This window comes from Oncorhynchus kisutch, unplaced genomic scaffold, assembly GCF_002021735.2.
Source record: "Oncorhynchus kisutch isolate 150728-3 unplaced genomic scaffold, Okis_V2 scaffold2325, whole genome shotgun sequence".
NCBI lineage: Eukaryota > Metazoa > Chordata > Actinopteri > Salmoniformes > Salmonidae > Oncorhynchus > Oncorhynchus kisutch.
The window spans coordinates 4,573-31,905 of record NW_022264270.1 but is presented as its reverse complement, the minus strand read 5'-3'; the positions used below and the strand labels follow the sequence as shown (position 1 = coordinate 31,905).

The 27,333-nt window shown below is 44.1% G+C and overlaps 2 protein-coding genes and 1 long non-coding RNA gene across 5 annotated transcripts; 2 read left to right on the top strand and 1 right to left on the bottom strand.

The window, feature by feature from the left end:
• The first annotated feature begins 567 nt into the window (after positions 1-567).
• On the top strand, positions 568-11,232 carry LOC109876718 (NTPase KAP family P-loop domain-containing protein 1). Of its 2 annotated transcripts, none has more exons than XM_031819613.1 (12): positions 568-699; positions 1,860-1,988; positions 3,568-3,842; positions 5,098-5,262; positions 5,639-5,911; positions 6,120-6,335; positions 7,801-7,914; positions 8,082-8,504; positions 9,305-9,439; positions 9,527-9,628; positions 9,731-9,925; positions 10,280-11,232. In XM_031819613.1, exons 1-12 carry the CDS (start codon positions 687-689, stop codon positions 10,565-10,567), a joined length of 2,328 nt encoding a protein of 775 aa, XP_031675473.1. In that variant the 5' UTR covers positions 568-686; the 3' UTR covers positions 10,568-11,232. The 2 variants fall into 2 exon arrangements, with proteins under 2 accessions (XP_031675473.1, XP_031675472.1); XM_031819612.1 differs by having other exon boundaries at positions 6,120-6,425.
• Positions 11,233-14,301: 3,069 nt separating this feature from the next.
• LOC116369904 (uncharacterized) lies at positions 14,302-14,998 on the top strand. The gene is made up of 2 exons (XR_004208650.1): positions 14,302-14,437; positions 14,482-14,998. It is a non-coding gene; the product is annotated as an uncharacterized LOC116369904 (long non-coding RNA).
• A 764-nt stretch (positions 14,999-15,762) lies between these two features.
• Positions 15,763-26,732, bottom strand: LOC116369903 (zinc finger protein 239-like). Of its 2 annotated transcripts, XM_031819611.1 has the most exons (3): positions 26,456-26,505; positions 26,241-26,350; positions 15,763-21,216 (listed from the first exon to the last, which is right to left on the bottom strand). In XM_031819611.1, exons 2-3 carry the CDS (start codon positions 26,263-26,265, stop codon positions 20,222-20,224), a joined length of 1,020 nt encoding a protein of 339 aa, XP_031675471.1. In that variant the 5' UTR covers positions 26,266-26,350; positions 26,456-26,505; the 3' UTR covers positions 15,763-20,221. The 2 variants fall into 2 exon arrangements, with proteins under 2 accessions (XP_031675471.1, XP_031675470.1); XM_031819610.1 differs by lacking the exon at positions 26,241-26,350 and having other exon boundaries at positions 16,017-21,216; positions 26,456-26,732.
• Positions 26,733-27,333: the final 601 nt, after the last annotated feature.

Here is a 27,333-nt window from a genome sequence, read left to right as displayed (position 1 = left end):
TCTCTCTCTCTCTCTCTCTCTCTCTCTCTCATCTACCTCTCTCCCCACTCTGTGTCCTTCTCTCTCTCTCTCTCTCTCTCTCTCTCTCCCTCTCTCTCCCTGTTCTCTCTGTCTCTCTCTGTCTCTCCCTGTTTCTCTCTCTACCTCCTCTCTCCACTTCTGTGTCCTTCTCTCTCTCTCTCTCTCTTCTCTCTCTCTCTCTCTCTCTCTCTCTCTCTCTGTCTCTGTTTCTCTCTCTCTCTGTTTCTCTCTCTCTCTCCCTCTATTTTTCCCTCCTCCCTTCTCATTCACCTCCACCCTCCCTCTCTCTCTCTGTTTCTCTCTGTCTCTCTGTCTCTCTCTATCCTCTCTCCCACTCTGTGTCCCTTCTCTCTCCCTCTCTTTTTCCCTCCTCCTCCTCCTCCTCCTCCTTCTCATTCACCTCCACCCTCTCTCTCTCTGTTTTCTCTCTGTCTCTCTCTGTCTCTCTCTACCTCTCTCCCACTCTGTGTCCCTTCTCTCTCTCTCTCTCTCTCTCTCTCTCTCTCTCTCTCTCTCTGTCTCTGTTTCTCTCTCTCGCTGTTTCTCTCTCTCTCCCTCCCTCTCTTTCACCTGAGGATTTGTAAGTGTTATTCTTGTCATTCACAGATCACAAACAGCCATACATTACCATTATTCTCTGGGTACCGTTGGCAACAACCAATACAATGATAACAAAAGGTGAGCTCTCTCTTGAGAGAGATCATTGAGATTCCAGATTCCATTTCCTCCTCCAAATTGTTAGTTTCTAGGGTCCCTCACTCTCAACCCATCTCTGAGTTACCCTAGCCCAATTATGGCTGTGTGAACAGAATAGAACAGAACAGCACCTGAGTGTTTGCATAACGATGTACTGGGCCTGTTCTGTAGCAGCTGGAATTCACAAACACAGGACAGTGTCCCAAATGGCACCCTATTCCCTATGTAGTGCACTACTTTGGACCAGGACCCTATTCCCTATGTAGTGCACTACTTTGGACCAGGGCCCTATTCCCTATGTAGTGCACTACTTTGGACCAGGGCCCTATTCCCTATGTAGTGCATTACTTTGGACCAGGGCCCTATTCCCTATGTAGTGCACCTCTTTGGACCAGAGCCCTATTCCCTATGTAGTGCACTATTTTGGACCAGGGCCCTATTCCCTATGTAGTGCACCTCTTTGGACCAGGACCCTATTCCCTATGTAGTGCACTACTTTGGACCAGGGCCCTATTCCCCCATAGGGTTCTGGTCAAAAGTAGTGCACTACATAGGGAATAGGGCCCAGGTCCAAAGTAGTGCACTACATAGGGAATAGGGAGCCATTTCAGATGCAGTCATACTGTAGGTTTTAAAAAGAGGAAGTTGTGTGCAACTGGTATTAATTAGGACATTTGATAACGTTTATTATCCCATTGGAGGAAATTCATGTGGTCACATGCATTAGTAATACATATTTACAGTGGAGGTCACTCCCATCATTCAGAAAACACTGTCAATCATTAAAGAAATATCCTTTGGTATATGATTCATTAGTCCATTGTTGATATAGTCCCCAAAATGTTTTGCAGGTCAGCAATCAAATTTTAAAAATATACACTGGGGCAAAAAAGTATTTAGTCAGCCAACAATTGTGCAAGTTCTCCCACTTAAAAGATGAGAGAGGCCTGTAATTTTCAATCAAATTTCCAAGATATATAACTTTCAAAATGCAGAAATACAGCCGGTATTTTGGTCCCTTTATTTTTATCTTGTAGATGTTTTGTTTGTAGTTTCCCACTACATTTTAACTACTTAACCGAACCTATCAAAGTGCCTGGAAGGAACGTCCTGTGTTACATTTATCTCTCTTGATTCTATAGATTTGCTGTCGGATCACATCTATGCGTACGCTCTGTCCAAGACTCTGATTAAAGTGTCCTCTCCTGCTACAGTGGGCCTCTACTCATCATGTCAGAACCGCATCAACATGATCCTCAGATATATAGAGGGTAGGTAGACACCACGTGATCCTGTCTTATAGAGGGTAGGTAGACACCACATGATCCTGTCTTATAGAGGGTAGGTTGACACCACATGATCCTGTCTTATAGAGGGTAGGTAGACACTACCTGATCCTGTCTTATAGAGGGTAGGTAGACACCACATGATCCTGTCTCATAGAGGGTAGGTAAACACCACATGATCCTGTCTCATAGAGGGTAGGTAGACACCACATGATCCTGTCTCATAGAGGGTAGGTAGACACCACATGATCCTGTCTCATAGAGGGTAGACACCACATGATCCTGTCTTATAGAGGTTAGTTACACACCACATGATCCTGTCTCATAGAGGGTAGACACCACATGATCCTGTCATATAGAGGGTAGGTAGACACCACATGATCCTGTCTTATAGAGGGTAGGTAGACACCACATGATCCTGTCTCATAGAGGGTAGGTAGACACCACATTATCCTGTGTTATAGAGGGTAGGTAGACACCACATAATCCTGTCTCATAGAGGGTAGGTAGACACCACATGATCCTGTCTTATAGAGGGTAGGTGAACACTACATGATCCTGTCTTATAGAGGGTAGGTAGACACCACATGATCCTGTCTCATAGAGGGTAGGTAGACACCACATGATCCTGTCTCATAGAGAGTAGGTAGACACAACATAATCCTGTCTCATAGAGGGTAGGTAGACACCACATGATCCTGTCTTATAGAGGGTAGGTGAACACTACATGATCCTGTCTTATAGAGGGTAGGTAGACACCACATGATCCTGTCTCATAGAGGGTAGGTAGACACCACATGATCCTGTCTCATAGAGGGTAAGTAGACACCACATGATCCTGTCTCATAGAGGGTAGTTACACACAACATGATCCTGTCTTATAGAGGGTAGTTTCACACAACATGATCCTGTCATATAGAGGGTAGTTACCCTCTAGAGGGTAGTTACACACAACATGATCCTGTCTCATAGAGGGTAGTTACACACAACATGATCCTGTCTTATAGAGGGTAGTTACACACAACATGATCCTGTCTTATAGAGGGTAGGTAGACACCACATGATCCTGTCTTATAGAGGGTAGGTAGACACCACATGATCCTCAGATATATAGAGGGTAGGTAGACAACACATGATCCTGTCTCATAGAGGGTAGGTAGACACCACATGATCCTGTCTCATAGAGGGTAGGTAGACACCACATGATCCTGTCTTATAGAGGGTAGGTAGACACCACATGATCCTGTCTCATAGAGGGTAGGTGACCACAACATGATCCTGTCTCATAGAGGGTAGGTGACCACAACATGATCCTGTCTTATAGAGGGTAGGTAGAGACCACATGATCCTGTCTTATAGAGGGTAGGTAGACACCACATGATCCTGTCTCATAGAGGGTAGATACAACATGATCCTGTCATATAGAGTGTTGACGATATTCATCTACGCAGGATGCTCAGCGTTAGAAAGTAGCCCTAACGCCCAGAGCTAGAATGAATATATCCTTATCTCACTGTTCTCTTTCTCTCTCTCTCTCTCTCTTGCTCGCTCGCTCCTTGACTAGTCCATATGGAGCAGGAGGCAGAGAGGAGGGAGCGGAGTTACCAGGGCAGGTCCAAGCCTCGTTCCGTCAAAGCCTCCATCACTGGTCTCCTAGCTCTGATCTGCAGGCTGCTGTTCTACCGACCCGTCTGGACCGAGGAGAACCAGCGGCGGAAGAATGTCCGGTTCATCTATGTTCGGTTCTCCGCATGGCACTTCGCCGGGAGTGACCTCCTCTGGGCGGGGCTGGTGATGAGACTGTGCCTGGCACTGCAGGAGAGCTTCGGGAAACTTCAGGTGGGTTACCCTAGAGGTTAGAGATTAACTTCAGGTAGGTAGCCTAGAGGTTAGAGGTTAACTTCAGGTAGGTAGCCTAGAGGTTAGAGGTTAACTTCAGGTAAGTAACCTAGAGGTTAGAGATTAACTTCAGGTAGGTAGCCTAGAGGTTAGAGGTTAACTTCAGGTAGGTAGTCTAGAGGTTAGAGGTTAACTTCAGTTAAGTAACCTAGAGGTTAGAGGTTAACTTCAGGTAGGTAGTCTAGAGGTTAGAGGTTAACTTCAGGTAGGTAACCTAGAGGTTAGAGGTTAACTTCAGGTAGGTAGCCTAGAGGTTAGAGTTTAACTACAGGTAGGTAGCCTAGAGGCTAGAGGTTAACTTCAGGTAGGTAGTCTAGAGGTTAGAGGTTAACTTCAGGTAGGTAACCTAGAGGTTAGAGGTTAACTTCAGGTAGGTAGCCTAGAGGTTAGATGTTAACTACAGGTAGGTAGCCTAGAGGCTAGAGGTTAACTTCAGGTAGGTAGCCTAGAGGTTAGAGGTTAACTTCAGGTAAGTAACCTAGAGGTTAGAGATTAACTTCAGGTAGGTAGTCTAGAGGTTAGAGGTTAACTTCTGGTAGGTAGCCTAGAGGTTAGAGGTTAACTTCAGGTAGGTAGTCTAGAGGTTAGAGGTTAACTTCAGGTAAGTAACCTAGAGGTTAGAGGTTAACTTCAGGTAGGTAGTCTAGAGGTTAGAGGTTAACTTCAGGTAGGTAACCTAGAGGTTAGAGGTTAACTTCAGGTAGGTAGCCTAGAGGTTAGAGGTTAACTTCAGGTAGGTAGTCTAGAGGTTAGAGGTTAACTTCAGGTAGGTAACCTAGAGGTTAGAGGTTAACTTCAGGTAAGTAACCTAGAGATTAGAGGTTAACTTCAGGTAGGTAGCCTAGAGGTTAGAGGTTAACTTCAGGTCGGTGAACTAGAGGTTACAGGTTGACTTCAGGTAGGTAACCTAGAGGTTGACTTCAGGTAGGTAACCTAGAGGCTAGAGGTTGACTTCAGGTAGGTGACCTAGAGGTTAGAGGTATACTTCAGGTAGGTGACCTAGAGGTTCACTTCCGGTAGGTAACCTAGAGGTTAGCGGTCTCCCTCATAAAATAGGTCCTTTGACCTCAACAGGACTTCCTGTATAAACTAATGGTTAAATCCAATAAGAGGTGAGAGCTTTGTCAGTTCCAAACCCAGTTCTGACTGGAAACATCAAGATAACGGACAACAAAGTCTTCTTGTTGTTCTTCAGCTGGGCCTGTACCGCGTGGCGCAGCACAACGAGGAGGATGAGGTGAAGAAGAAGGTGATTGAAAACACATCGTCAGAGTGGAGATCTAAGAAGTTCTGCTGTTTCCCCCTCTGGTCCTTGGTCCTGGCCGTGCTGCTGGCTGCTCTCATAGTCCTCGTCTTTCTGGTGAGAATCAGAAGGTTGTTAGAGGCTGCTTCCCAAATGACACTCTTTTGCCTTCAATGTGCACTACCTTGGAGTAAAAGTAGTGCACTATGTAGGGAACGGGGTTCCAACCTGGGATAGAACCATAGTAACAAGTCCATTCATGTTCTAGTATCCCATAATATATTTAGCATAAACGAGGAAGAATTGTAAACAAAGGGACCAGTGAAGCAAGGTGATACAATATGACGACGAGTGAGGGAATCTTTGGCAGCATGAAAAATTTCACCAATCAGCATTAAGATGGAAAAATAACACATTAATTGTGAATTTCAGCGAACAAGTCAGTGAACATGGAGTAGGACGTTGTCCTGACCTTGTGTTCCTGCACCTATAGGTGAAGTATGGCTTCCCGGAGGTTCCAGACGCACCTGAACTGGACGGACTGGGATCCGGAAACGGAACAGGAGGAGAAGAAGGTCCGAGTGAAGCCCAAAGAGGGGCCGGGGTGTTGGAGGGCCTGGCGTTCGCTGTCTTCGGGCTTCCTGCAGCAGCAGCTATGAGATTCATCTTCCAGATGGGAAAGAACCTGATCTTCAACCAGGACCTGAACGTCCGTAAGGCGCTGGACAACGAGAGGGTCAGCGGCCAACTGGGGTTCATGAACGAGGTGAGGGAGGATATAATTGCACCCTATTCCCTACAGAATGCACTATTTTAGATAAATTCACCAACTTTTGACCAATGAATCAGCTCCCTAACCTGCTTTCTCCAACTTTTTATCTTTCTTTCTCTTTTACTCTCTCTCTCACCTCTCTCTCACCTCTCTCTCTCTGTTTCTCTGTCTCTGTTTGTCTCTCTCTCCCTTCCTCTCCCAGGTGAGGAAGGAGATGTGGCTGTTGTCCAGGTTCATCCTGTTCATGGAGGTATTTGAGCAGAGGAGGATCCGCGTGGTTCTGGAGATCACTAACCTGGACCGATGTGCTCCTAAGAAGATCGTTGGTGTCCTGGATGCTATCAGTATACTGCTCTCTGATGAGGAGTCCCCCTTTATCTCTCTGCTGGCAGTCAACCCTGAGGTCCTGGTTCAACAGGTACATATTGTGTTATCAGTCAACCCTGAGGTCCTGGTTCAACAGCTACATATTGTATTATCAGTCAACCCTGAGGTCCTGGTTCAACAGGTACATATTGTATTATCAGTCAACACTGAGGTCATGGTTCAACAGGTACATATTGTATTATCAGTCAACCCTGAGGTCCCGGTTCAACAGGTACATATTGTATTATCAGTCAACCCTGAGGTCCTGGTTCTACAGGTACATATTGTATTATCAGTCAACCCTGAGGTCATGGTTCAACAGGTACATATTGTATTATCAGTCAACCCTGAGGTCCCGGTTCAACAGGTACATATTGTATTATCAGTCAACCCTGAGGTCCTGGTTCTACAGGTACATATTGTATTATCAGTCAACCCTGAGGTCCCGGTTCAACAGGTAGACTAAGAGTCGATTGATTTCTATACATACGAACAACAACTTACAAACAATGGTCAGACCCGCAGGCTCCCACCCCCATCCCTGACCTCACCCCCATCCCTGACCACACCCCCATCCCTGACCACACTCCCATCCCGGACCACACCTCCATCCCTGACCACACCCCCATCCCTCAACACACCCCCATCCCTGACCACACCCCCATCCCTGACCACACCCCCACCCCTGACCACACCCCCATCCATGACCACACCCCCATCCCTGACCACACCCCCATCCCTAGTGCCTGCATCATTGTTTGCCACTTGGCCTCAAATTGTGCCAATTTGTTTTCTCGTCACCCATTCTATTTCAATAATAAATCATTAGATGTTTTCATTGTGTTAATGATGGAGGATCATTTGATTTCCACGTTCTTTTGAGTCGTTTTTTTTTCAAGATGAGTGATGAGAAGAGAATGGTCCAGCCCGTTGGGTATCTCCCTACACCCCATATGCCATGTCTTGAAATATGCAGACAGATTTCTACAGTTTTAATCAACAACAGCGGTCACAGAATTAAGCCCTGTGGAAGACGCTTTTTAAATTCCAGGGTTGAGTTCAGTACAGAAATATGTATATACAGTAGTAGTAATAATAATAATAATAATAATCATAATACAATCTGGGTAACTGTTGGGACCCTCATGATAAGAATAAGTCACACACAGTAAAGTATATCCCCTATAACAGTGGTTCCCAACTCCAGTCTTCCAGTACCCCAACAGTGGTTCCCAACTCCAGTCTTCCAGTACCCCAACAGTGGTTCCCAACTCCAGTCCTTCAGTACCCCAACAGTGGTTCCCAACTCCAGTCCTCCAGTGGTTCCCAACTCCAGTCCTCCAGTGGTTCCCAACTCCAGTCCTCCAGTGGTTCCCAACTCCAGTCCTCCAGTGGTTCCCAACTCCAGTCTTCCAGTCCTCCAGTGGTTCCAGTACTCCAGTGGTTCCCTCCAGTCCTCCACTACCCCCAATAATGCCTTTCATTACTAAAGAACACAGTTTGTTTCTCTCCAACAGGTGAACTATGCAGACGGGTGCTTCAGTAAAGAAGACAGAGCCTATGCCTTCCTGAACCGCATCGTGACCCTGGCCTTCACCATACCACCGCTCTGCCACACCTCCAAGCACAAGGTGTTCTATATGAAATGGATACATTGTATCAAATAAATCAAGAGTTTGCTGCCATTCATAATCTGTAATTCTTCCAAAATGTGTAAAAACACAAATCTATTCTCTCTCTCTCTCTCTCTCTCTCTCTCTCTCTTCTGCTCTCTGTTTCTCTCCATCTCTCTCCCAAGGTGTTCTACAATATCGTTAGCGGCCAATCAGAGATCACGGAAGAAGCCAAGGGTCATGGGTCAAAGGGGATCGAGCTGAGAGAGCTGGACCTGGGCAGCCCGAAGTCATCCCTCTCCTGGATCGAGAGCACCCCCCAAACAAAGGAGACATCAAGTATTCTGACGGAGGCCAGTATTCCTTTGATAGACAACAACCACATCAAGGAGGCGCATGTGGCGTTTGATCTGAGTGAGGATGAGGTGGACAAGGCGATAGAATCAGCGCTGGAGAGCATCCTGTCCAGTAACAGAGGGAACCTCCACCACTACATCTCTGATGACACCATGTCCATGAGACGGGTCATCAACTCCATCAGGGTCACCGTGGTGCTCATGGAGGCTCTGAAGACTGAGCTGCCTCCGCCAGAGAACATCGCTGCCTGGGTACTGTAACACCCCTCTTTATGTTGTGGAGAGGGAGGGAGGGAGGGAGGGAGGGAGGGAGGGAGGGAGGGAGGGAGGGAGGGAGGGAGGGAGGGAGGGAGAATGAGGGAGGGAGGGAGGGAGGGAGGGAGGGAGGGAGGGAGGGAGGGAGGGAGGGAGTGAGTGAGTGAGTGAGTGAGTGAGTGAGTGAGTGAGTGAGTGAGTGAGTGAGTGAGTGAGTGAGTGAGTGAGTGAGTGAGTGAGGGAGGGAGGGAGGGAGGGAGGGAGGGAGGGAGTGAGTGAGTGAGTGAGTGAGTGAGTGAGTGAGTGAGTGAGTGAGTGAGTGAGTGAGTGAGTGAGTGAGTGAGTGAGTGAGGGAGGGAGGGAGGGAGGGAGGGAGGGAGGGAGGGAGGGAGGGAGGGAGGGAGTGAGTGAGTGAGTGAGTGAGTGAGTGAGTGAGTGAGTGAGTGAGTGAGTGAGTGAGTGAGTGAGTGAGGGAGGGAGGGAGGGAGGGAGGGAGGGAGGGAGGGAGGGAGGGAGGGAGGGAGGGAGGGAGGGAGGGAGGGAGGGAGGGAGAATGAGGGAGTGAGTGAGTGAGTGAGTGAGTGAGTCACTCAAATGATAAGATTAGAAAAACGTAAGTCGGTTGGGGCGTCTGATATGTTTGTTGGCCTTTACTGAAAGCATTGTGGAGATAGAAAACATGGACTAACTGTAATGATCACAACATTAGAGTAAAACGTGGAATGGAATTCTAAGCGACAGTTTGTAGTGTAATGAAAACATGGACTGGATTAACAGTAATGTTCACCACATTACAGGTCGTTCTTGCCAACCATTGGCCCTGTCGTCTCAGCTGGATCCTACAGTGTCTGGAGGACGAGCAGCAGAGAGCAGAGATCGATGACGCCGTCGGGGCGGCGACAGTCGTCGACGAGTCCAAGGCTTTGTGGGAGGTCTGCTAAATGGCATATATTATTATAATTAAATTCTACATTATTATTTTATATATTATTAATGCATTATTATATACATTATAATAGGTGTTCAGCGACTCGAGGATGGAGCTTCACATGATGAGGGAGGAGATCGAAGACCTGCTGGAGCAGGACGGAGATCCAGAGATGTTTGAGATGTTCCTCAAGGTGTGTGTTGCGTTTACGCTCCTCCGGGACAGATTTGAACCAGCGACCTGTGTTTGTGTGTGCATCTCTCCAACACTTCATCTTCATCTTCCAATCCTCAAGGTGCATTTCCAGTTCAGGGTGAGGGACGCGGAGAGGTTCAAGCTGACCACGGTTAACCTGGATCATTCTATCAAGAGGGAACTGGCCCGGATCAGAGGGACCACCGGACTGAAGAATTCTGGGTGGGGGAGGAACCTGGCTCCTCTCAACATCAGGACTGTTATCAACATGACCTCTGAGGACGTCTGCAAAGCGGTAGGGGGTTGGTTGTGTCCCACATGGCACCCTATATAGTGCACTCCATTAGACCAGGGTCCATAGCCACCTTTAGACCTCAGATAAATACAATAAAGATGTTTTATTTTTGTATTTAACTAGGCAAATCAGTTAAAAACAAATTCTTATTTACAATGACTTTCTATGAGCAGTGCGTTAACTGCCTTGTTCAGGGGCAGAATGACAGATTTTTACCTTGTCAGCTCAGGGATTTGATCTAGCAACCTTTTGGTTACTAGTCCAACGCTCCAACCACTAGGCTACCTGCCTCCCCAAACATGTTAAACTGAAATGTTCTTTCTATGTTCTGCATCTTTCCAAATTCCCCAAAAGCTGGCGAGGATGAACCTCCCTAAGAAGTACGCAGACATCGTCCGTAGCAATGACCTCACCGGCCAGGCGCTGGTCTTCGGTGATCCCGACGACCTCAAACAGCTGCTGCAGATGACCTTCGGGGAGTGGACGACCTTCAGACTCCACTTCCTGGGTATCGGTGGGAGGGCCCAAAGTGGAGCCAAGGCCACTTCCCTAAACCCCAAACCACTGACCAATCAGCAGTCCAAACAACCTAAATTCGGTCCCCACAGCCACGGGTCAACATTAAATCTGTCTTTTTCTTGATGCCTTGGCGAGATAGAGATGCATGATAAACGGAATGGTCTGTGTATTGATGTGTAGTACCCATGAGAACCTACCTATCTATTGTGTAATGACAGTGAACTGTATTCCTCTGCCAGCTCCTGTTGAGCTTTCAGTTGCTCAAACCAGGGTAAAGTTCAAAGGAATGCAATTCATTTAACTGGTTAATAGTTACTTAGATTACATTTTCTATTACATTTAGTTACATTTAACTGGTTAATAGTTACTTAGATTACATTTTTCCACCACTAGGTGGCGCTGCCATTGGATACATTACAAATGGACTTACTGTCCACCAACAAAATAAAATAACACACAGAACTATTTAAAAAGTGCAAAAGTATAACAAAAAGGGTCTCTACTCATATTACAGAGGGGTAAAAGCTTCGGACGACACCAAGTTGAACTTTGTAGCACCTACAGATGAAATATGGTCTCAAGAGGAGGAGCCTGGGTAAGGCTGAAATGTCCTGAATATACAGACTTCTTTCAATTATTTATTAATTGTGCTTTTAGATACAGATGTCAATAATATGTCAACAATCCTACCAGTGGAGGCTGCTGAGAGGAGGACATAATAATGTCTGGAACGGAGCGAATGGAACGGCATCAAACACCTGGAAACCATGGAAACCATGTGTTTGATGTATTTGATACCATTCCGTGGATTCCGCTCCAGTCAATACCACGAGCCTGTCCTCCCCAATTAAAGTTCCGCTCCAGTCATTACCACGAGCCTGTCCTCCCCAGTTAAAGTTCCGCTCCAGTCATTACCACGAGCCTGTCCTCCCCAATTAAAGTTCCGCTCCAGTCATTACCACGAGCCTGTCCTCCCCAATTAAAGTTCCGCTCCAGTCATTACCACGAGCCTGTCCTCCCCAATTAAAGTTCCGCTCCAGTCATTACCACGAGCCTGTCCTCCCCAGTTAAAGTTCCGCTCCAGTCAATACCACGGGCCTGTCCTCCCCAATTAAAGTGCCACCAACCTCCTGTGAAATCCATTCCCCATTAAATTTTGTGAAAATCCCAAAAGTCATGGTCTTTCATTTTTGTCCAGGTTTCATTGGTAAGAAGAATGCCCCTCTCCCCACAGATTGTGATTAATACCTCTGCGCATTTAGAGCTTGAGGTAGTCACCTTATACAAGTACTTGGGAGTGCGGCTAGACGGTACACTGTCCTTCTCTCAGCACATATCAAAGCTGCAGGATAAGGTGAAATCTAGACTTGGTTTCCTCTATCGTAATCGCTCCTCTTTCACCCCAGCTGCCAAACTAACCCTGATTCATATGACCATCCTGCCCATGCTAGATTATGAAGACGTACTTTATAGATTGGCCATCAGATTTGCCACCAATGTTCCTCATCCTCCACATACAACACCCGTTCTGCCAGTCACCTTCTGTTAAAGGTCCCCAAAGCACACACATCCCTGGGTCGCTCGTATTTTCAGTTCGCTGCAGCTAGCGACTGGAACGAGCTGCAACAAACACTCAAACTGGACAGTTTTATCTCCATCTCTTCATTCAAAGACTCAATCATGGACACGCTTACTGACAGTTGTGGCTGCTTCGTGTGATGTACTGTTGTCTCTACCTTCTTGCCCTTTGTGCTGTTGTCTGTGCTCAACAATGTTTGTACCCTGTTTTGTGCTGCTACCATGTTGTGTTGCTACCATGTTGTGCTGCTGCCATGTTGTGTTGCTACCATGTTGTGCTCCTACCATGTTGTGTTGCTACCATGTTGTGCTGCTGCCATGTTGTGTTGCTACCATGTTGTGCTGCTGCCATGTTGTGTTGCTACCATGTTGTGCTGCTGCCATGTTGTGTTGCTACCATGTTGTGCTGCTGCCATGTTGTGTTGCTACCATGTTGTGCTGCTGCCATGTTGTGTTGCTACCATGTTGTGCTGCTGCCATGTTGTGTTGCTACCATGTTGTGCTGCTGCCATGTTGTGTTGCTACCATGTTGTGTTGCTGCCGTGCTATGTTGTTGTCTTAGGTCTCTTTATGTAGTGTTGTGTTGTCTCTCTGTATGTAGTGTTGTGTTGTCTCTCTGTATGTAGTGTAGTGTTGTCTCTCTTTATGTAGTGTAGTGTTGTCTCTCTTTACGTAGTGTTGTGTTGTCTCTCTTTATGTAGTGTTGTGTTGTCTCTCTTTATGTAGTGTTGTGTTGTCTCTCTTTATGTAGTGTTGTGTTGTCTCTCTTTATGTAGTGTTGTGTTGTCTCTCTTTATGTAGTGTTGTGTTGTCTCTCTGTATGTAGTGTTGTGTTGTCTCTCTTTATGTAGTGTTGTGTTGTCTCTCTTTATGTAGTGTAGTGTTGTCTCTCTTTATGTAGTGTTGTGTTGTCTCTCTTTATGTAGTGTTGTGTTGTCTCTCTTTATGTAGTGTTGTGTTGTCTCTCTTTACGTAGTGTTGTGTTGTCTCTCTTTACGTAGTGTTGTGTTGTCTCTCTTTACGTAGTGTTGTGTTGTCTCTCTTTATGTAGTGTTGTGTTGTCTCTCTTTACGTAGTGTTGTGTTGTCTCTCTTTATGTAGTGTTGTGTTGTCTCTCTTTATGTAGTGTTGTGTTGTCTCTCTTTATGTAGTGTTGTGTTGTCTCTCTTTATGTAGTGTTGTGTTGTCTCTCTTTATGTAGTGTAGTGTTGTCTCTCTTTACGTAGTGTTGTGTTGTCTCTCTTTATGTAGTGTAGTGTTGTCTCTCTTTATGTAGTGTTGTGTTGTCTCTCTTTATGTAGTGTTGTGTTGTCTCTCTTTATGTAGTGTTGTGTTGTCTCTCTTTATGTAGTGTTGTGTTGTCTCTCTGTATGTAGTGTTGTGTTGTCTCTCATTATGTAGTGTTGTGTTGTCTCTCATTATGTAGTGTAGTGTTGTCTCTCTTTATGTAGTGTAGTGTTGTCTCTCTTTATGTAGTGTTGTGTTGTCTCTCTTTATGTAGTGTAGTGTTGTCTCTCTCTATGTAGTGTTGTGTTGTCTCTCTTTATGTAGTGTTGTGTTGTCTCTCTTTATGTAGTGTAGTGTTGTCTCTCTTTATGTAGTGTTGTGTTGTCTCTCTTTATGTAGTGTTGTGTTGTCTCTCTTTATGTAGTGTTGTGTTGTCTCTCTTTATGTAGTGTTGTGTTGTCTCTCTTTATGTAGTGTTGTGTTGTCTCTCTTGTCCTGATGTGTGTTTTGTTCTCTATTTTTATGAAATATATCTTTAATCTCAGCCCCCGTCCCTGCAGGAGGCCTTTTACCTTTTGGGAGGCCGTCATTGTAAATAACAATTTGTTGTTAACTGACTTGCGTTGTTAAATAAAGGAACAAATAAATAAATGTGGAATCACTCCAACAGCAGTATGAACTTTACCCTGGTTTAAGGTGGAATCACTCCAAGGCCATTATGAACTTTACCCTGGTTTAAGGTGGAATCACTCCAAGGCCATTATGAACTTTACCCTGGTTTAAGGTGGAATCACTCCAAGGCATTATGAACTTTACCCTGGTTTCATGTGGAATCCTTCCAAGGCATTAAAATCAAATCAAATGTTATTTGTCACATACACCTGGTTAGCAGATGTTAATGAGAGTGTAGCGAAATGCTTGTGCTTCTAGTTCCGACTAATGCAGGAATATCCAACGAGTAATCTAACCTAACAGATTCACAACAACTACCTTTATACACACAAGTGTAAAGGAATTAATAAGAATATGTACATACAAAACAAATATGAATGAGTGATGGTACAGAACGGCATAGGCAAAGATGCAGTAGATGGTATAGAGTACAGTATATACATATGAGATGAGTAATGTAGGGTATGTAAACATATAAATGGCATTAGACCAGTATGAACTTTACCCTGGTTTAAGGTGGAATCACTCCAACAGCAGTATGAACTTTAGCCTGGTTTAAGGTGGAATCACTCCAAGGCCATTATGAACTTTACCCTGGTTTAAGGTGGAATCACTCCAACAGCAGTATGAACTTTAGCCTGGTTTAAGGTGGAATCACTCCAAGGCCATTATGAACTTTACCCTGGTTTAAGGTGGAATCACTCCAACAGCAGTATGAACTTTAGCCTGGTTTAAGGTGGAATCACTCCAAGGCCATTATGAACTTTAGCCTGGTTTAAGGTGGAATCACTCCAATGCCATTATGAACTTTACCCTGGTTTAAGGTGGAATCACTCCAAGGCCATTATGAACTTTACCCTGGTTTAAGGTGGAATCACTCCAAGGCCATTATGAACTTTACCCTGGTTTAAGGTGGAATCACTCCAAGGCCATTATGAACTTTACCCTGGTTTCATGTGAATCACTCCAACTATACCACAATGCAGCATGTTTTAGTGAGACAGCCAATGCTAATTCTCTTGCTCTGAGTTCCAAATAGCTCCCTATTCCCTAAAGAATATATTTTGATTCAACACTTGTTTGGTTCCATATGTGTTATTTCATAGTGTTGATGTCTTCACCATTATTCTACAATGTAGAACATAGTACAAATAAAGAAAACCCCTTTGAATGAGTAGGTGTTCTAAACCTTTGAATGAGTAGGTGTTCTAAACCTTTGAATGAGTAGGTGTTCTAAACCTTTGAATGAGTAGGTGTTCTAAACCTTTGAATGAGTAGGTGTTCTAAACCTTTGAATGAGTAGGTGTTCTAAACCTTTGAATGAGTAGGTGTTCTAAACCTTTGAATGAGGAGGTGTTCTAAACCTTTGAATGAGTAGGTGTTCTAAACCTTTGAATGAGTAGGTGTTCTAAACCTTTGAATGAGTAGGTGTTCTAAACCTTTGAATGAGTAGGTGTTCTAAACCTTTGAATGAGTAGGTGTTCTAAACCTTTGAATGAGTAGGTGTTCTAAACCTTTGAATGAGTAGGTGTTCTAAACCTTTGAATGAGTAGGTGTTCTAAACCTTTGAATGAGTAGGTGTTCTAAAACCCCTTGAATGAGTAGGTGTTCTAAAACCCCTTGAATGAGTAGGTGTGTCCAAACTTTTGACTGGTTCTGTTGATCTCTAACAAAGGGGTCGTGGAAAAGGTCTGTTGAAATGAATACTGTAGTGGGTGTGAGAAAGGTAACACAAGCTTCCTCTCTGGTTCCATTCCCCCAATAGTAACTGGGTCATTATTGGATGGTGAATGTCATGCTGTCCCTGGACTGTAGCACCATATAAAAAAATGACAAATACATTTATTTAACTGTTATTTAATAAGAAACCTTATGTAAATCCTTTATACTGATAAACATATATTTGTATGGATTGTAGACAATACTGGTGCCTAGATAAATGGGCCTCTTCCAAAGGTGATGTGTAGAGATCTAGTGACATGTTTTGACTAGATAAATGGGCCTCTTCCAATGGTGATGTGTAGAGATCTAGTGACATGTTTTGACTAGATAAATAAACATTATTTTGAATGCCATGAATTAAACAAAAACATTGTATTTTCTGTATAGATAAACCCCCCCCACCAAAAAAAAGCATATTTTTTATTAGCAGATCAATTAAGTTCATTGAAGTTATCCAAATACACAAATCATCAATGGCTAACATAAATACATCTAGTTTTAAAACACATGTAGTCCTTTCATAGCCTGTGTGTCATTAAACAAAAGTAATTTAGTAGTAAAACAAATGATCCACCCAGGACCAAGTTTATAAAACCCTGATTGAGCAGACACTCCCATCAAGAGCTACCCACAGCTTGTGGATTCATCTTAAGATAGCCAGGCGAGACAACAACACTTCAGTCGTATCCCAACCATGTAATACAATACAATACAATACAAAATACCATATATAGTGCATTAGTAAAGTATTCAGACTCCTTGACATTTTCCAAGTTTTTTTCCCCCCTCACCAATCTCCACACAACACCCCATAATGACATCACAATACCCCATAATGACATCACAATACCCCATAATGACATCACAATACCCCATAATGACAAGACAAAAACATCACATTTACATAAGTATTCAGACCCTTTACTCCGTACTTTGTTGAAGCACCTTTTGGCAGCGATTACAGCCTCGCATCTTCTTGGGTTTGACACTACAAGCTTGGCACACCTGTATTTGGGGAGTTTCTCCCATTTCTTCTCTGCAGATGCGCTCAAGTTTTGTCAGGTTGGGATGGGGAGCATCGCTGCACAGCTTTTTTCAGGTGTCTCCAGAGATGCTCAATCGGGTTCAAGTCCGGCCTCTGGCTGGGCCACTCAAGGACATTCAGAGACATGTCCCGAAGCCACTACTGCATTGTCTTGGCTGTGTGTTTAGGGTCGTTGTCATGTTGGAAGTTGAACCTTCGCCCCAGTCTGAGGTCCTGAGCAGGTTTTTATCAAGTATCTCAATGTTCTTTGCTCCCCATTCATCTGTCCCTTGATCCTGACTAATCACCCAGTCCCTGCCGCTGAAAAACATCCCCACAGCATGCTGCCACCACCATGCTTCACCGTAGGGATGATTCCAGGTTTGCTCCAGACGTGACACTTGGCATTCAGGCCAAAGAGCTCAATCTTGGTTTCATCAGACCAGATAATTGTGTTTCTAAATGGTCTGAGAGTCCTTTAGGTGCCTTTTGGCAAACTTCAAGCGGGCTGTCATGTGCCTTTTACTGAGGAGTGGATTCCTTCGGCCACTCAACCATAAAGGCCTGAATGGTGGAGTTCTGTAAATAACTCTGGATAACTTATTTGTATTGCTTTTAATCTTTTTAATGAATTTATTTTAACACTTTGTTCTAGCTAGCTATTTGTGTAGGTAGCTATCAAGTAAACACAATTTAATAATAATAAATTGGAAAAATGTTGTAAAACCTGTTTTTGCTTTGTCATTATGGGGTATTGTGATGTCATTATGGGGTATTGTGATGTCATTATGGGGTATTGTGATGTCATTATGGGGTGTTGTGTGTAGACTGATGAGTAAAAAAAAAAAACAATTGAATCCATTTTAGAATAAGTCTGTAATGTAACAGGAAGTGGAGGAAGGAAGGGGTCTGAATACTTTCCAATGCAGTTTGTTTATTTATCAACGTTCCTAATATTAAGTAGATTGCTTCGCTTTACAACAGGAGTAGCCTACTTACACGGCTGGCATGAAAATGAACTGCGGGAAAAACATGACATATAATTCAAACGTTATTTAGTATATGTAAAAGACAAGATTAACTTCAGAAAATGTCTATTGGTTTGACAATATTGTCACTTGTGAACAATGTATTATCACTTGTGAATGGTGCCCAGAGTATACAGTCTAAAGCAAGAATCAGCGCATGCCTTTTTTTCCCAAATCATAGTCGCACGCATCATATAGCATAGCTCATAGCCCTATATGTTTTAATAAGGTTTATATCATAACTAAAAATGTCCAAATAACACCAAACGTAGCCTATAGACTAGGACCCCTGGAACACGGTTAGAGAGCACAGAGCCTAGTGAAAACGTGTTCTTTAAAGCCCAGTCATTGAGCCTACAGAGCCTAGTGAAAACGTGTTCTTTAAAGCCAAGTCATTGAGCCTACAGAGCCTAGTGAAAACGTGTTCTTATAAGCCCAGTCATTGAGCCTACAGAGCCTAGTGAAAACATGTTCTTAGGCCACTATGTTAAAGAGGATCCCAGCTGTCTCTAGGACATGAATCCTATTTCCTAACCGGTGTAGCCTATCAGACATACATAGGTGACTTCCAACTTTGAGGAAGCCGATTTTCACCGTAAAAATGCACCTTCGTATTAAAGCATTCTATGCATTATTACATTTGTAGACTTATGTAAAATAGCTTATTATTCGTAATGCTATGAGTAGATTGGATAGTCATAATTCTGACTAATAATATCACTCAATCACTGCTGGCAAAAAAGACCATTCAATGCATGGCTGAGCGCGTATAGCGTAGAGTAGGCCTGGGCTATAACAGGTACGGCCTGGGCTATAACAGGTACGGCCTGGGGTATAACAGGTACGGCCTGGGCTATAACAGGTACGGCCTGGGGTATAACAGGTACGGCATGGGCTATAACAGGTACGGCCTGGGCTATAACAGGTACGGCCTGGGCTATAACAGGTACGGCCTGGGGTATAACAGGTACGGCCTGGGCTATAACAGGTACGGCCTGGGGTATAACAGGTACGGCCTGGGCTATAACAGGTACGGCCTGGGCTATAACAGGTACGGCCTGGGCTATAACAGGTACGGCCTGGGGTATAACAGGTACGGCCTGGGCTATAACAGGTACGGCCTGGGGTATAACAGGTACGGCCTGGGCTATAACAGGTACGGCCTGGGGTATAACAGGTACGGCCTGGGCTATAACAGGTACGGCCTGGGCTATAACAGGTACGGCCTGGGCTATAACAGGTACGGCCTGGGCTATAACAGGTACGGCCTGGGGTATAACAGGTACGGCCTGGGCTATAACAGGTACGGCCTGGGCTATAACAGGTACGGCCTGGGCTATAACAGGTACGGCCTGGGCTATAACAGGTACGGCCTGGGGTATAACAGGTACGGCCTGGGGTATAACAGGTACGGCCTGGGCTATAACAGGTACGGCCTGGGCTATAACAGGTACGGCCTGGGCTATAACAGGTACGGCCTGGAGTATAACAGGTACGGCCTGGGGTATAACAGGTACGGCCTGGGGTATAACAGGTACGGCCCGGGTTATTATAGGTACAGCGAAGATACAGCGAAGTGTACAGGTACAGCGAAGTACAATTTATTTCAATTAACTTTCAGCTTCCTCTAACCTTATGGATGCGTCGTAACCTTCATTCGCTAATCGACGGCATGCTACGGATGACTTTTTAATTGAAAAATAATTCTACACATTTATTAATAGGCTGTATGTAAAGACTAGATTAAACGATGAACAGTCTGATGGTTGAGAACATGATCAAGTGCTTGTCAAATTGTGAATGAGAGACTGATGAAGTGTGTGCAGCCTGCGTAAAAGAAACAGAGCAGAGCGCAGGCCTTTCATCCAACTTTTTTTTCAAATCATCATTAGAGTTGCACCATGCAGCCTTTACAATGTCTTAAAAATCAAAAACATACGTTTGGATCCCAACTAAAGTTATAAAACTCAATGTAAAGTAAGCATATTAGGAGGACCTGTTAACACAGAATAGTGCACACTTCCTCTGAAATTCATTGGGGAATATGTGTTTTATTCCAGCTATGCTCAATTGTGTGTTAAATGAACTAGTGTTGCCCACAGCCATATGGCCAAGCCAGATCAGGACCTAACATACTGTAAGGACAACTCAGAATATGCTATTTTGTTCTTCTGAAATAGGCTACATTTTCTTTATATCGTGTTTCTTTTAGACCTGTATAAAATAAATTATGGATTTATTGTGAAGGTGTATTATATTATATGGATTCATTATATTTTTTACAATGTAGATGTTTCAAAAAGGTCCACATCAGTGGCTTGTAGGCTATGCGTGGAAGCCAAGACATGCTAAACATGTTTAGGTCAATTACCATGAGACCGGTAATTATTTATATGCCAATCACCGGCTGACACAACGTCATGGCCGCCACAGCTCTAGTAATAAGGCTTCTCTCCTGTGTGTATACTTTTATGGGTTTTTAAGTTGCCCAGTCGAGAGAAACTTGCCCCACAGTCAAGAGCATGTTTAAGGCTTCTCTCTTGTATGTATACGTTCATGTGTTTTTAAGTGTCCCAATCGAGAGAAACTCACACCACAGTGAGAGCAGGTGTAAGGCTTCTCTCCTGTGTGTGTTCTCTGGTGAACTTTTAGCCCAGTTGATGTTTTAAAACATTTTCCACAGTCAGAGCAGTAATAAGGCTTCTCTCCTGTATGTATACGTTCATGTGTTTTTAAGTTGCCCAGCTGTGAGAAACTCGCCCCGCAGTCAGAGCAGGAGTAGGGCTTCTCTCCTGTGTGTGTTCTCTGATGAACCTTTAGCTCAGTTGATGTTGTGAAGAATTTCACACAGTCAGAGCAGTAGTAAGGCTTCTCTCCTGTGTGTATACTTTCATGAGTTTTTAAGTGGCCCAGTCGAGAGAAACTCACTCCACAGTCAGAACAGGAGTAAGGCTTCTCTCCTGTGTGTGTTCTCTGATGAACTTTTAGCTCAGTTGATGTTGTGAAGCATTTGCCACAATGAGAGCAGGAGTAAAGCTTCTCTCCTGTATGTATACGTTCATGTGTTTTTAAGGTATCCAATCGGGAGAAATTCTTCCCACAGTCAGAACAGAAGTAAGGCTTCTCGCCTGTGTGAATACGTTGGTGTTTTTTTAAAGTCCCCAGTTGAGCGAAACTCTCCCCACAGTCAGAGCAGGAGTAAGGCTTCTCTCCTTTATGTATACTTTGGTGTCTTTTTAAATGGCTCAGTCGAGAGAAACTCTTCCCACAGTCAGAGCAGGAGTAAGGCTTCTCTCCAGAGTGCACACTCTGGTGAACTGTCAGAGAATGTGATGTTGTGAATCTCTTCCCATAGTCAGAGGGGGAATACGGATTATCTCCTGTGTGTATTTGTAGGTGTATTTTTAGTCCTGATAGAAATGGGAAAACCTCCTCACAATGTGGGCAGTGGTGAGATCTCTTAGGTCTGTGATCTCCCTGCTGTTGCTCTCTGGATGTAGAGAATGTCTCAACAAGGTCCCCTGTGTGAACAACAACAGAAGAACCAGTCAGTTGGTGTGATAAACACATGACATCATATCCTCTTCTGCCTGTACTGGGCGACTACCAGTCAAAAGGTTTAGAACACCTACTCATTCAAAGGTTTAGAACACCTACTCATTCAAAGGTTTAGAACACCTACTCATTCAAAGGTTTAGAACACCTACTCATTCAAAGGTTTAGAACACCTACTCATTCAAAGGTTTAGAACACCTACTCATTCAAAGGTTTAGAACACCTACTCATTCAAAGGTTTAGAACACCTACTCATTCAAAGGTTTAGAACACCTACTCATTCAAAGGTTTAGAACACCTACTCATTCAAAGGTTTTTCTTTATTTGTACTATTTTCTACGTTGTAGAATAATAGTGATGTCATCAACACTATGAAATAACACGTATGGAATCATGTAGTAACCAAAATAAATAAAAGGTTAAACAAATCAAAATATAAAATATATTTAGGATTCTTCAAACAGCCACCCTTTGCCTTGATGACAGCTTTACACACTCTTGTAGGTGTTCTACAACTTTTGACCGGAGGTGTATCAGTACAATACAATACAATACAGTACAGTACAATACAATACAGTACAATACAAAGGAGAATACAATACAGTACAATGCAATACAGTACAATACAGTACAATACAAAGGAGAATACAACTATTCTAAAAGTGGGTCACAGTTGAAATCTAAAGAAGGGGTAAAAGTCATGACAATTTTGACCTATATCATCCTCCACTCAGTATCACAAGGGTTAGTAACTACAGACTCATTTCATATCATCCTCCACTCACTATCACAAGGGTTAGTAACTACAGACTCATTTCATATCATCCTCCACTCACTATCACAAGGGTTAGTAACTACACAGACTCATTTCATATCATCCTCCACTCACTATCACAAGGGTTAGTCACTACACAGACTCATTTCATATCATCCTCCACTCAGCTACTGTTCTCCATCATTCTATCAGCAGACAGCACTGATGTGGAGCTACTGTTCTCCATCATTCTATCAGCAGACAGCACTGATGTGGAGCTACTGTTCTCCATCATTCTATCAGCAGACAGCACTGATGTGGAGCTACTGTTCTCCATCATTCTATCAGCAGACAGCACTCTGACTGATGTGGAGCTACTGTTCTCCATCATTCTATCAGCAGACAGCACTCTGACTGATGTGGAGCTACTGTTCTCCATCATTCAATCAGCAGACAGCACTCTGACTGACAGCACTCTGACTGACAGCACTCTGAAAGAGCTGCTTCCTGCTTCCTATGTTGAACATAATAAACGGCTCTCTATCCACCGGATGTGAACCAAACTCACTAAAAGTGGCAGTAATAAAGCCTCTCTTGAAAAAGCCAAACCTTGACCCAGAAAATATAAAAAACTATCGGCCTATATCGAATCTTCCATTCCTCTCAAAAATTTTACAGAAGGCTGTTGCGCAGCAACTCACTGCCTTCCTGAAGACAAACAATGTATACGAAATGCTTCAGTCTGGTTTTAGACCCCATCATAGCACTGAGACGGCACTTGTGAAGGTGGTAAATGACATTTTAATGGCATCGGACCGAGGCTCTGCATCTGTCCTCGTGCTCCTAGACCTTAGTGCTGCTTTTGATACCATCGATCACCACATTCTTTTGGAGAGATTGGAAACCCAAATTGGTCTACACGGACAAGTTCTGGCCTGGTTTAGATCTTATCTGTCGGAAAGATATCAGTTTGTCTCTGTGAATGGTTTGTCCTCTGACAAATCAACTGTAAATTTCGGTGTTCCTCAAGGTTCCGTTTTAGGACCACTATTGTTTTCACTATATATTTTACCTCTTGGGGATGTTATTCGAAAACATAATGTTAACTTTCACTGCTATGCGGATGACACACAGCTGTACATTTCAATTAAACATGGTGAAGCCCCAAAATTGCCCTCGCTAGAAGCATGTGTTTCAGACATAAGGAAGTGGATGGCTGAAAACGTTCTACTATTAAACTCGGACAAAACAGAGATGCTTGTTCTAGGTCCCCAGAAACAAAGAGATCTTCTGTTGAATCTGACAATTAATCTTAATGGTTGTAAAGTCGTCTCAAATAAAACTGTGAAGGACCTTGGCGTTACTCTGGACCCTGATCTCTCTTTTGAAGAACATATCAAGACCATTTCAAGGACAGCTTTTTTCCATCTACGTAACATTGCAAAAATCAGAAACTTTCTGTCCAAAAATGATGCAGAAAAATGTATCCATGCTTTTGTCACTTCTAGGTTAGACTACTGCAATGCTCTACTTTCCGGCTACCCGGATAAAGCACTAAATAAACTTCAGTTAGTGCTAAATACGGCTGCTAGAATCCTGACTAGAACCCCAAAAAACTAGCCTCCCTACACTGGCTTCCTGTCAAAGCAAGGGCTGTTTTCAAGGTTTTACTGCTAACCTACAAAGCATTACATGGGCTTGCTCCTAACTATCTCTCTGATTTGGTCCTGCCGTACATACCTACACGTACGCTACGGTCACAAGACGCAGGCCTCCTAATTGTCCCTAGAATTTCTAAGCAAACAGCTGGAGGCAGGGCTTTCTCCTATAGAGCTCCATTTTTATGGAACGGTCTGCCTACCCATGTCAGAGAAGCAAACTCGGTCTCAACCTTTAAGTCTTTACTGAAGACTCATCTCTTCAGTGGGTCATATGATTGAGTGTAGTCTGGCCCAGGAGTGGGAGGGTGAACGGAAAGGCTCTGGAGCAACGAACCGCCCTTGCTGTCTCTGCCTGGCCGGGTTCCCCTCTTTCCACTGGGATTCTCTGCCTCTAACCCTATTACAGGGGCTGAGTCACTGGCTTACTGGGGCTCTCTCATGCCGTCCCTGGAAGGGGTGCATCACCTTAGTGGGTTGAGTCACTGATGTGAACTTCCTGTCTGGGTTGGCGCCCCCCCCTTGGGTTGTGCTGTGGCGGAGATCTTTGTGGGCTATACTCAGCATTGTCTCAGGATGGTATGTTGGTGGTTGAAGATATCCCTCTAGTGGTGTGGGGGCTGTGCTTTGGCAAAGTGGGTGGGGTTATATCCTTCCTGTTTGGCCCTGTCCGGGGTTGTCCTCGGATGGGGCCACAGTGTCTCCTGATCCCTCCTGTCTCAGCCTCCAGTATTTATGCTGCAGTAGTTTATGTGTCGGGGGGCTAGGGTCAGTTTGTTATATCTGGAGTACTTCTCCTGTCCTATTCGGTGTCCTGTGTGAATCTGTGTGCGTTCTCTAATTCTCTCCTTCTCTCTTTCTTTCTCTCTCTCGGAGGACCTGAGACCTAGGACCATGCCCCAGGACTACCTGACATGATGACTCCTTGCTGTCCCCAGTCCACCTGGCCATGTGCTGCTCCAGTTTCAACTGTTCTGCCTTATTATTATTCGACCATGCTGGTCATTTATGAACATTTGAACATCTTGGCCATGTTCTGTTATAATCTCCACCCGGCACAGCCAGAAGAGGACTGGCCACCCCACATAGCCTGGTTCCTCTCTAGGTTTCTTCCTAGGTTTTGGCCTTTCTAGGGAGTTTTTCCTAGCCACCGTGCTTCTACACCTGCATTGCTTGCTGTTTGGGGTTTTAGGCTGGGTTTCTGTACAGCACTTTGAGATATCAGCTGATGTACGAAGGGCTATATAAATAAATGTGATTTGATTTGATTTGATGTGGAGCTGCTGTTCTCCATCATTCTATCAGCAGACAGCACTCTGATGTGGAGCTGCTGTTCTCCATCATTCTATCAGCAGACCTGACTGATGTGGAGCTACTGTTCTCCATCATTCTATCAGCAGGCAGCACTCTGACTGATGTGGAGCTACTGTTCTCCATCATTCTATCAGCAGAAAGCACTGATGTGGAGCTACTGTTCTCCATCATTCTATCAGCAGAAAGCACTGATGTGGAGCTACTGTTCTCCATCATTCTATCAGCAGACAGCGCTCTGACTGATGTGGAACTACTGTTCTCCATCATTCTATCAGCAGACAGCACTCTGACTGATGTGGAGCTACTGTTCATCATTCTATCAGCAGACAGCACTCTGATGTGGAGCTGCTGTTCTCCATCATTCTATCAGCAGACCTGACTGATGTGGAGCTACTGTTCTCCATCATTCTATCAGCAGAAAGCACTGATGTGGAGCTACTGTTCTCCATCATTCTATCAGCAGACAGCGCTCTGACTGATGTGGAGCTACTGTTCTCCATCATTCTATCAGCAGACAGCACTCTGACTGATGTGGAGCTACTGTTCATCATTCTATCAGCAGACAGCACTCTGATGTGGAGCTGCTGTTCTCCATCATTCTATCAGCAGACCTGACTGATGTGGAGCTACTGTTCTCCATCATTCTATCAGCAGACCTTACTGATGTGGAGCTACTGTTCTCCATCATTCTATCAGCAGACCTGACTGATGTGGAGCTACTGTTCTCCATCATTCTATCAGCAGAAAGCACTGATGTGGAGCTACTGTTCTCCATCATTCTATCAGCAGACAGCGCTCTGACTGATGTGGAGCTACTGTTCTCCATCATTCTATCAGCAGACAGCACTCTGACTGATGTGGAGCTACTGTTCATCATTCTATCAGCAGACAGCACTCTGATGTGGAGCTGCTGTTCTCCATCATTCTATCAGCAGACCTGACTGATGTGGAGCTACTGTTCTCCATCATTCTATCAGCAGACCTTACTGATGTGGAGCTACTGTTCTCCATCATTCTATCAGCAGACCTGACTGATGTGGAGCTACTGTTCTCCATCATTCTATCAGCAGAAAGCACTCTGACTGATGTGGAGCTACTCTGGTACTGATCTTGGTGTAGCCAGACCACTTTTCTCCAGTAAAATGCCAGATTCACTTCAATCAACACATTAGATCAGGAAATATAGCTGGCTACATTCTTTCTATGATAAACATTAGAAATATGATGACCATGCATCGTTTTAGCAACAACATAAATAATATACCTTGCTTTTTGCATCGTAAGCTCATTTACTTGTGTGGCTGCCAGCCAATGAGTGTTGCAGTTCTGTTGTCAGCGGATGAAAATGAAGCTATTTTCTGCCTAATGTGTTTTCTGTTGAAGGAAAACACACTGTAGTTGCACAACCCTGATCGTTCTATTGAAGCAAGAAACACTGTACTTTCAATATAAAATGCTGTAGATAGAACCTGCTCTTACCATGAGAAACAGATGTACCAATCTCCTCCTCTTCTTCTTCATCTTTAATGTTGACATTCAGCTCCAGTGTTTGACTGCAGTCTTCCAGCTTCACTGATGCCATCTCTGGACCCTGCAGTGCAAACTGGGCTCCACTGTCACAATCAGGACCCAGTAACTGTAGGTTTCTACTCAGTGTGGAAGGAGAGAGGCAGGTTGGGTTTGTCCTCACTGTTGATGTTACTGGCCTCAGACTTGATCGGAGTCGGTCTGTAGTAATAAAGACAAACGGACACAAAAGGTTGCTGTCTTGACAGTTCTGGAACTTTTCTTTATTCTCTAAAAATATATTATATTTGTTCTCGTTCAAATCATCTAATTTCAATAGATCAGGTAGCTAAGCTTCGACAACAAAACATTCACTGATTCCCATTAGACAACTGCACACTAGGTGCACATAAGCTATAATACATTTCTGAAATTGAATTAAATGCATAAAATGACAACAAGAAAACATTTAGTAAAAGGTTGCAGTATGTTTTAGGCAGCACTATGATTGATATTCAGGAAAATAGTACAATCAAATATATTTATAAAGCCCTTCTTACATCAGCCGATGTCACAAAGTGCTGTACAGAAACCCTCAGCCTAAAACCCCACAAACAGCAAGCAATGCAGACGTAGAGTGCCATAGTCTGTTTTCTACGCCAGAAGTTAATGGTTCTCTGTAGGAGGAATTTACAGTGCCTTGCGAAAGTATTCGGCCCCCTTTGCAACCTTTTGCCACATTTCAGGCTTCAAACATAAAGATATAAAACTGTATTTTTTTGTGAAGAATCAATAACAAGTGGGACACAATCATGAAGTGGAACGACATTTATTGGATATTTCTAACTTTT

Coding starts and splice junctions, on each gene's coding strand:
- LOC109876718 (XM_031819612.1), top strand. Junction 6,426..7,800: donor CTGAGGTCCTGGTTCAACAG/GTACATATTGTA, acceptor TCTCTCCAACAG/GTGAACTATGCAGACGGGTG. Junction 7,915..8,081: donor GCCACACCTCCAAGCACAAG/GTGTTCTATATG, acceptor CTCTCTCCCAAG/GTGTTCTACAATATCGTTAG.
- LOC116369903 (XM_031819610.1), bottom strand. CDS start 26,558: ATGGCATCAGTGAAGCTGGAAGACTGCAGTCAAACACTGGAGCTGAAT. Junction 21,217..26,455: donor TGGTACATCTGTTTCTCATG/GTAAGAGCAGGT, acceptor TTGTTCACACAG/GGGACCTTGTTGAGACATTC.